Source organism: Monomorium pharaonis, chromosome 3 (assembly GCF_013373865.1).
Source record: "Monomorium pharaonis isolate MP-MQ-018 chromosome 3, ASM1337386v2, whole genome shotgun sequence".
NCBI classification, from domain to species: domain Eukaryota; kingdom Metazoa; phylum Arthropoda; class Insecta; order Hymenoptera; family Formicidae; genus Monomorium; species Monomorium pharaonis.
The window spans coordinates 14,744,583-14,755,325 of NC_050469.1; the positions used below are offsets into that span (position 1 = coordinate 14,744,583).

Below are 10,743 nucleotides of genomic sequence, written 5' to 3' on the forward strand. Positions count from 1 at the left end.
ATCAACATTCCCACTACGATCAATCTCCTTCGGAAAAACGCGCGCCGGCAGTCGCAAAAAAATCACCAGGACACCCGGTGTAAGGCGAACCGTAGACGTATGCCCGGTGTTCACCGAACTCCGTTCTGCAAAATCGAGTCGCGAAACCCGTTCGCCGATATCTCGCTCTCATACGCGGGCGCTCGGATAAAGCGCGGCGCTCTTATGCGGTCCTGCACGCCTGCATTCTGCGCCCGGATTCCGCGAGTTCGCTCCGCTTCACCTCCTCCTTCTTCTCCTTCTCCTCGTGGTTCAATGGAACCGCGCGTACAATGTAATTTTGCCTGCATACTACCACTGCCTTACAACGATGCAGAACTCTTTCCCCTTTACGCCCACATCTCGCCGTGGCTCTACAGTACAGTGGGACAGTGATTGGTATAACCGCGAGGTCTGGCACACGTGTCCGAATGATCTTGAGAAAGATTGCTCGATTAGCCTAATCTCTTCGAGGAAATGATTCTCAAAGCGGAGAACTGCTGCTCCAAGAAAATCTCATTTTGTCAACTCGAATTAATCCTGAATGCATCTTTGATCTCTCGAAAAGCCAAACCACGATTTTCAAACGCGATCACTGACAATACATAAAACTGATAGCCTCCAGAAAAATATTACATTATTGAGATATGCACATATTTCGATTCCAGTATACGGAAAAAAACAATTTTGTTAAAATATCTAAAAACTTAGTCAGATTTGAAATGATTTTGTTTGAAAATACTTATGTAGAACATGCTTGAGCATAATGATAATACCGCAAAAAAAGGTTGACATTCTAGCAATCAAGTTTCATCGTTTATTGTTACCGCAACATTATCGAACTCACACAAACTTGCGGTCAAGTCTGCGAAATTGCGTGCAAAAAGAAATCCGAAAAATGTATGCTAAGTTTCTTATTCCAATGAGTTCCGAGGAGTCTAGCCGTCTCAAAAGCGTGTCTACGGATCGGATCTATTCCATTTTATCTCGAACAGGAAGACATTATTACCGTTCCAATCGAAACTATGCCGCTCCAATTGATGCGTTCAAATGGGCGCGCTTCTGTGTCTAATGAAAAGCGAAAATCTCATCGAACGAGTGGGCCCGGCCTCGAGCGCACGATTCTCCTCCCCCTCCCCACCTCTTTTTTGTATGTCCCACAATGCTCTCGTTTGTGAATGAAAATTGGACAATGCGCGCGTCCTCGTGCACGCGTGTTTGTCTACGTGTGATCTGATTACGAGCCCATCGTGATTCATGAAACTGCGTCGCTTTGCATTGCTGCAGCCGCGTATTTAATAGAATAATACTGTCGCAAAGAGAGATACGTCCTTCCAACATGCACACAGGTGTCCACGAAAAGACGATAAAACGACTTGTGCAACGAAATTTTTGTGAATCGATTTGTTGCTAAAACGATTCAAAACTCCGAATCTTGGTTCCATTACCTGTGAGGATGCAAACGCTTCGAGTAATAAGAAATATTGAGAGATAAAGCCGAGAGTAATAAAATATAGTATTCCATGATAATGCAAACATTTTCGCTCAAAAAATTAAGAAAACATTGGGGAGATAGAGAACGGAAATAATAAAATATGTCAAAATTAAAATTATAGAACGTTTGTATTATATTTCTTTTAGCTTTGTCCACCCAAAAATGGGTGGACAGTCAAAGACTTTTAATGGAGTGTAATGCAAATTTAATTTTCTTATTTTTCAAATTTTTAATTTTATTTTCTTCGATAATTCGTAAGATTTCTTATTCCATATAATTACACTGCGTTGTCAAATAAAGGCTGGCAGTAACAGTTAACCCCCACATACTCAACTCTCCTTCGATCGCGACGCGATCTTTATCTCCGCGTATTTATCGCGCCGTTGCGCCCGATGTAGGCAATGAGCGTAATTCGCCGGTGAGCTATTAATCCATTTTCCTGGCGCACATCAAGATTTCTTGCACGCGCTGAAAGCTCTGGTGCACCGAGCGAATGGAAGGTATGGGAAACTCGCAGACTAATTCTCATACGAGTTGTCCCAGATTCGAATGCAATTCGCGCCGTCCTTTTACCGCGGCTGACGAATTTCGCGGATGCATCCTCTCGTCGCCGATAATTTTCTTCGCACGCTTTCTCTTCCACCGCGTTTTGACATTTCCTTCGATCGGACGTAGGAAACATTTAACACAATCGCTGTAGATCGCTCAGGTGAAATGATTTTTGAGTGGAGGAGAGTGTAACATCTTATTCCAATTGCAATTTTCCACTCGTATAATTTTGTAGAAATTGTACGAAGATTAAATTTATATTCACTGACGTCTAATAGCTGTGACATCTTTCCCGTCGCGCGACACTGCGTGAAAAGTACAATTTCGGAGCGGTGATTCAACCTCTTCTATCTCGAGGATCGACGTGCACTCTCGCGACATATAAGGCGTCGACCTCTTCAGCCTTAAAGTCGCGACTAATCGCCGCGATTAAAACGATGTCTCGCTTTTTTACAATCTGTAATCACTGCCCACACCGCCCACTGTCATGACACCTGTTATATTCCTGACGCACCATTTTAGTGCGTTTACCGCCACCTTTACGACACCTCGGCACGTCCGACTCCACCTTACTTCTTGCAGCGATGTACTTGAAACCAATTTCCGCGGATGCACGCACGTAAAGCGAAGAAAAATTTCTTTCAGAAAACGTAGCGAAATGGTCGCGTAAAATCTTAAGTCTAGGAGACTAATATTGTCACGCGGGGCGAACCTTGTACATAGAGACATTCTTCGAAATTACCAAAATGTTGCCATGTCACAAATTTAATTGAAGTGTTTCCTACGAAAACCAAACCAAGTCTAAAAAATTAAATTTTTCGCAAAAAAAAAAAGATGACAGCTACTCTTGCAACGCTAAGTACGCACAGCGAGAGAACCAATCGGCATCGCGGAAAAGCGATATACAATAAATACAATGCATTTCGAGAGATGCGAGCAATCGACTTTACATGCATTTTTTAAGATAGGATTCGCGTAACCCTCTCTGGAAAGGTCCGGCTCCTTGTATTGGATTAGATGTGTCAAAACATCCGACAGGATCGATACGCTTCTTCATGCGACGGTAAACAGAGGATAGCCGTTACGTATAAACCATACGACGACCAGGCAGCAACCAATATAGCGTGTTACGTTCGTGCCCCGTTGCGTTAGTGCCCATATATAATATATATACCGGGTGTCGTTTACGCGGCATGTCGTGCATGGATATTTGTATTTCTTCCGCGACGCAGTCGGCGAAGCATCGTTCGAAATCGATTTTTGCAACGACGTGTAAATGATTTATAAAATAATTCATTACCGCGAAAGAATCAGAAGAGCCGGTTAAGCGCGAACAACACGTGTGTGTGTGCGCGCGGAGATTATCGGGTATCTCGAGAGGAGTAAAGGCCGCGTCACGCACATCTAGCAGCCGGGACCGAATTGACAAGTATATGACGGAAGCGCGTAAAATGAAAGTCCGAAGGTAACGATCGAGTCGATCCTCTGGTTACAACGTTCGTTACATCGAACATATATTTGTTTTCCTGCTAAACGCGATACGCGTAACGTGCAGAGTTCCACACACAAGTATAGGAATATTCCACGTATAGATATTATTGCCTCTCTTGGGCCTCATAGGAGCGAACTGATTTAAATGACTCAGGCTTAAGCTGTTTTATTTCCATTTCCATCCGTTGGACTAACTATTCGTCAACACTGCTAGGAATACCGTTTAATTAACTTTTATTATTTATATTTATATATATGTATAAATACCAGGATTATATTTAAATTTTGAAGGGTTTTTGAAACAAAGATGATTATCCAATAGGGGGGGGGGCGGGAAATAATACAGTTGAAAGAATTCCAGATAAATAAATATGTAGAAGCCTAATAATACTAATATTATTTAATGTTTTCCAGAAAAACTAACTTTTAAATATACTACATGTATATATTTTTTAAACGTAAAAAAAATCAATTTAATCATTTATAATGCAAAAAAATATTGAAAAATTAATTTTTATAAATTTGATTATTTTTACAAAATTTAAAAATTTAATATTGATAATAGATTTGCTATTTTTACTATTTTTACTATTTTACTATTTTTACTGGAAAGTGGAGAATATAATAATAAGTTGAGTAAGTGTTAAATTCCAGACAGCTTCGATCAAGTGAAGAAAGTCGTATTATCGTCGCCATAAAATCGAATCAAAGATTTAAAGGGCACAGCCTTAAGACTCGTATAAGGATAAGAAGTGTATCCTGGCGATCTTAAAATGCATATGTACGTATTGTGTGGCGTGCCCGTGCGGTATGGCATCAGACACAACGACCCGGCCAGGAGATTCCGTCGCACTTTCTAAAGACCTTCGGCGATTTCGCCGGGCTTGTCTATCGGCCGGCCGCGAGTACCTTTAAGGTGTACAATGCCGCCCATTAACGAGCGCCCCTGAGATCGGCCTTTCTTTCGACCTATAGCCAAGCGTGGTGGCGCAGCTGATGATCCACGTTTTCGCTTGAAAACCGGTATGAGGCCCCGCGCGCGCGCTCGCGCGCTTGATCGACTTGCCTCCGCTTTTTAAACCGAACCGCCCGGAGACAGGCCGACGTTATCCCTCGGCGCCACGATGGAGTCCACGGATCACATCGGAAAACCAGTGCCAGGTGTTGGCCGTCAAGAATGCAATGTTCAAGATTCGATCGTCCGCGTTCCTCGTCGCCCCTCTCGGCGCAGCATCCGCGAATCGGGATGGAATCTCTCGTCGAGTAATCATCTCATTAATTGCCAATTCTTCGATTACTTGTACACTGTGAATATATATGAATATTCTCGATGATTCTGAGGTTTTTTCACACCGGGGATCTTCGTGGTCGCGTCTCGCCGAGGCATGGCTCGAGGCATGCCATAACGCAAGCCGTTTCGACATATTTCTTCGCATAATCGCCGCGTAGGAAATCGTCCCCGCTGTCCGATGCTCTCGCAAATGGCTAAACGCCGTGCCGCCGCGGCCTTCGCTGCGTTGCGTCGTCGCGGGCCGAGATGCGCGCGGGCCCCTTATTTGCGACGATGATGCCCGCGCGCGGCATATTCTACCTACGCGTATAGTGACATTTGCAACTTGCACCGCGGTGTGAATTACACGCTCGGACACGTCCGTCGGGGCCACGGCGTAGGTATCTCGCTCTCGTGACATTCCCGAGTTCGTCGAGATGATTTCGCACCGCGAAATTCCGTCATTACGTCGAGATTGCGCGGGATTGCGCGGATAACGGCACGACCACCAGATTATGAGGAAAATGGGGAAAGGGCCGCGCTCTATCACGTGCGATCTAAAAGTCTTTGTATCAAACATTGGAAAGCGCGAATCGGCAGAAGAGCAATTTATATAATCGAAAAATATTTATAATTAAACCTTAATAATATCCATGTCTTACGTATTAACATAACAATATATGTTTTTCTACGCTGCATGGAAAAAATTTAAAAAATAACAGAATTTTTTTTCTATTGATCTCAGTTATTATTAAAGTATATTCGCCATTTATAAATATTTGAAGTAAAAAAGAAATCATTGGAATAATTGATTCAGAAGAGTATGTGGTTTCCAACGGTGCGATAAGTATAAGTTTTAAGATCACTAATATGATTTGAACGATAAGTTATAACACGAGAGGATTAGAGGCCATATTAAAGTACGCCGCAGGCCTCTTATCCGATAATAGAGAACGCGTATTTCACCGCTTGAGTGGATTAATCCATTAGACGTACGAAATTGCCTATCGATCTACGTATTATTCTTTTTAATTGTCTATACCAACGTTTCCCAATCTGATCTTACGTAAAAAAAATTGTATGGATCTAGATTCAAAATTGCAAATCCTTTTTTAAGTTCAGCAAGAGTGCCGTAAAAACCCGTATCTTCCTACTAAACTTAAAATATAAAAAAAAAAACAATCTCAAAAGACATACCTAAATTAAATAAAAATAATAAACAAATTAAATAAGTATAAGGTAAATTCGACAAAATGTGCGCGAACCAATCATTTCGATCGCTCCGATAGTGTAAAATTCGAGAAATCTGTTAATCGAATCGAGATTATACGGCCTAAGGATTCCCTATTAAGACTCTTTCCGTCAGTGCTTTCCATCGTCGGATATTCGGCGTCGCCGAGGATGAACGAGAACAGGTAGAAGAGGTAGATAGACCTGCAGCCGCTTCCGCGTTTCTCCTCAGGTACGTAAATCTTGTCGCGAATCGCGAACACTCGCGCGACGTTGATACCCGCGCGCGTACCCGGCTAGGAATTCGCCGGGAAACTAACTTCCCACACGCACATGCACGCGTATGTACATCGGTGTTGCAGTTAATACCGCCGTCGTTACAATGGCAAAGGTATTTCCTCTAAGAATGCACATTCCTTACTCCCTTCTGTTTCGCGAAGTCATCGGAGCGTCGCGCCGGCAATCCGGGAATTTGGCCCCGCGGGAAATAATGCCTTCCTAAAGGAAATTAATCGGCGGTTTTAAGTAGAGAGGGAGGAGAGAGAGAGAGAGAGAGAGAGAGAGAGAGAGAGAGAGAGAGAGAGAGAGAGAGAAAGAAAGAGAGAGAGAGAGAGAGAGCGCATCAAACGCTAAAAACAGTACAAATTATAAATGAGATTTAAATATGAGTATAAAACCAGTGCATAATGTACAAAAATGAGAGAGAGAGAGAGAGAGAGAGAGAGAGAGAGAGAGAGAAATTTTCCATTCCTTGAACTTGCAGTGCGAATGACAACACTACTTCCTCCACGTCCCGCGCGTGTCGGAATGATCCAGATGTTTAAGCAGAGCGAACGAGAGATGTAATATCGGCGAACGAAAGCGAGATACCGCGGTTAATATTCGCACGCGTGTGTAACATTGGAATTTCGCCAGCGTCAAGTATCGTAACAGACACTCGCCGCACAGCGCTCGGCGTGTTAAATTACTTTCACCGACCGAATTGTACGTGTGTGGCAGCGCGATCACGCAAAAATCTCAGCAAAAATGCGGCTGATTGTCACGAAGCAGCCTGAAACTGTGGCAATGCATTTTCCAATGACGGGATGCGAGTGATGCGACGACGACTTTTTGTAGATTGAAGAGAGAATCGATGTCATATTTCGACAATCGGAATGGAAACCTCCCGCATGGATAGAGGTTTACCACTGAAAAAAGAATTTCTTTTCGCAGCCTTGTCACATTCCTGACATTAAATATCTGAGAAATGTTGCTCAAGCTCTATCATATGTAATATAAATTTATTGACTAAACTAACAAAAAAATTCTTTTTAAAAGATTAAAAAGAATTTAAAAAAAGATTTAAAAGTTGGGAAAAGGGCTATTTTTTTCAAATATTTTGTCATACTGTACAACTATGCTGTATGACGTGCTAGAGAAATTTTATTGTAATTGGAATTGAGTATGAGTCGTTAGGGCGCATAAGAATATTAGAATACGCCCTAACGACTCATACTCAATTCCAATTACAATAAAATTTCTCTAGCACGTCATACAGCATAATTGTACAGTATGACAAAATATTTGAAAAAAATAGCCCTTTTTCCAACTTTAATTGCAAATGTCTCAAAAGTGTAATGAAGTAATTTGAAGATCGGATTTCTTCAACGTCCAAAAAACTAAGAAACGACTAGTCTCGTTTCTAGTTTTAGAAAAGTTATTTTTCGTGCTAAACTTGTAATGAATTACTATATACTGTATACTATATATAGTATTTTACTATATGATTCTAGCAGAAACTAATATATAAAATGCTACTAGAATTACTATAAATAATCCCCACTCCCTCTGTTAAGACATCTATTTCGCAATAAAAGTTTTCTATTGTGACAATAAAAATCTTAAAGTTTCTGTTTTGGAAAACAGAATTAAGAGAGAAAACGGTCGAGAAACGATCGCTCGATAAAATTCGCCCGGAAACTCGCACCGCGCGACTCGTTACACCAGTAATTCATATGGAAAGTGTCAAGGCATGTAAAATCACTTTCAATTCCTTTCCCAGAACGCCAAATTTTTCACGTCGCGCAACTTTAAGCGTTAATCGAACGTGACGTGATGCAAATCGAACGTTCTAATTGCATCGGAACTCGATCGTCACATTTTCGTTTGAATCAAATAACTCGCAAGTTATCTCGTGGGTTAACAACGAGAATTCGTCAGATAGAGGAAAAAAAAATTCAGCGAAGCTCAACGGGCACACTTTTATAAAAATAGCGTCAATTAATGCTCAAACTGGGATACTCATCGAAGTGTGAAGTCCATCCCCTCCCGTCTCTATTTCTCTGAATGACGTCGGCTTATTGTGCTACGACGAATTGCGATGCAATCTATCTTTTCTAATTGAAAAAAACAGGTATTCGTTTTTTCTCCAGAATAATATCTTCGAGCGTTATCGCCGAATGAAAGAAACGATGCGTTTTATCGGACACCTCTAAACGCAAAAAATATTCGTTCTAAGATTCTCGATATCTAGACAGATATGCAATTCAAAGAATATGCATTCTTTATTCTCTTTCTTAATTGTTTCGCATAGTCGTTATTGAATCCGAGAATTTAGTTTTATCGAGAGTGACGCGTTCTTAAGGAAATTAATCGACAGTTTCAAATATGTTAAAAGTTTTAAAACAGATACATAACTGAAGGATTTTTTATTAAAAATCTTACGAGTCCATTTTTAAAAATCTAAATCATGGCGCGAAATTATTTTCTATCAGTATTATTGCTTATATCTACAAGAATTTTATTTTGACAAAAATCAAATAAAAAATGAGTAACTAAATTGGATAGTAAATATAAAATTTTCGCAAGAATTTTTTAAACACGTTTACAGTTTTTTCAAATAAGCCTTCAAAACATGAATAAAAGTAGAAAAAAACGTTCACACGTTTATTATATGTCCAAAATAATCATATTTATAAAAAGAAAAACATTAAAAAATGTTTTTATTAAAAACAATTTGTAAAATTTTGTAAGTAAAAAATAAAAAGATTATTGTCTTATATTTTAAATTTTCTTATTATAACTAATGTTATTAAAAAAGCAAATATAAACCATTATATAATATATAATGAATAGATGAAAAAATTGCTTCATTCCAAATACTACATTCCATAGTATTAGTCGGATTAAAAAAAATTATATATATATAATTTCCGCAAAAACCAAACAAGTTTAGAGATTATGTATATATATATATATGTATATGTTTTTAAAAACATGAATTAAAGTCTGCAATTTTGTTCTTTTTCTTTATTACGTGCAAACAAAAATTTCCATATTTACACAATGAATGGTTTGAAAGTGATAGATTTTTTGCGTTTCCTGAAATATTAACTTTTCGGGCCCGTTTGGTTCTTGCAGGAAACCTTCGATTATTCTCTAATCAATAAGTCGATTTGCACGTATCCTGCCGTTTGTAAAATAATAAACGAAAGCGTCTGTAGAGGCTGTTCGAAAAGGCTGCAAAAAGTGGTGGTACGAGAGTGCCTCGGTGGATCAACAGGTTGAAGCGAAAAAGACGAGAGACTCACTTTTATGTCGGCGCCACTGCCTGTAGAGAAGCGCGGCGACTGCGAGCAGAAGGATCGTCGTCAGAAAGGTCCCGATCACGGCCCCGGCCACGCTGCCCGCCCCGAAGCAGGTATCCTGCCCCGGCGTGCTTGCCGCTGCTGCTGCTGCGTCCTCCATGGCTCGCTCGCGCTCAGATCCGTCTCTCGCGCATATTCTCGCGCCGCGCCGCGGCTTCAACCGGTCGCCGCGGCGTTCTTACCGCGACTCGCTTTCCTTCTTTCTCTCTCTCTCTCTCGCTCGTTCCCTCCCTTCCTCTCTCCTCTTTCTTTTTTTCTCTCCAGCTTTCCTTCTCTTCGTCGTGTCGTCAATTTGGTCGCATAGTTTCGCGCGCGCAAACCGATCCGCCCGGACGAAAACACGAAGCGACAAATGTTCCGAGAAATCCACTGCTATACTTCTATCGTTCTTGGTTTTCTTTCTTTTTTTTTTCGTCCTTTCTTTCGTCGTATCTTTTACCAATTGCCCGCCAAACCCGAAAATTTGAAAGCAGAAAACAATCGATTTATTTCGACGTATTATCTCGTGACTTTCCTATCCACGAATTCGTGGAATTGACTCGCCGTGCGAGAGCGATACTACGCGTTCGAGAGTTGGAGCGCGGGCGCAAAATGCGTCGCGAATGTTAGACGGCGCGACGATGGACGGTGGCTTCTAGCGTTACCACGGCGACGAAGAGAATCGGTGATCTGATCGTCTTTGTGAACTGCGGATGGCAAACCTTGTCCGATCGTCAGATTCGGCCGGCGACGAGAGAAACGGCTAGAGATCGAATTTTCTCTTTTTCTCTCTCTCTCTCTTTCTCCAAGGTCTCAGCCGTATGTCCCGAAAACGCCAGCACGACGAGGCATCTTCTCCGCACGGTCCATGGATTGCGATTTCACAAACACGATTACTCGTTGACAAACGTGCGCGTGCGCGCACGCGCAAATTAAATCGCGAAAAGAATCTGCCCGCGCTCTCCGTACGTCTTCCCAGCTGCAATGCCGCGCGACGTACTGACCAGACAACACACTACTGACGAAGTGGTGCCGCCGTGCCGCAGAGCGAGTAAAACAGGTAGGCGAGCAACAGGTGCTTCTGA

General features: G+C 41.6%; 1 protein-coding gene across 1 annotated transcript in view; it reads right to left on the reverse strand.

Annotated features, from left to right (window-relative positions):
- LOC105837257 overlaps window positions 1-10,743 on the reverse strand; it is a 37,047-nt gene extending 26,304 nt beyond the window's left edge. Inside the window, exon 1 of the mRNA XM_012681861.3 lies at window positions 9,623-10,743. Within this exon, the coding sequence (XP_012537315.1) occupies window positions 9,623-9,779 (157 nt within the window). The 5' untranslated portion in view covers window positions 9,780-10,743. The remainder of the gene's footprint in view (window positions 1-9,622) is intronic.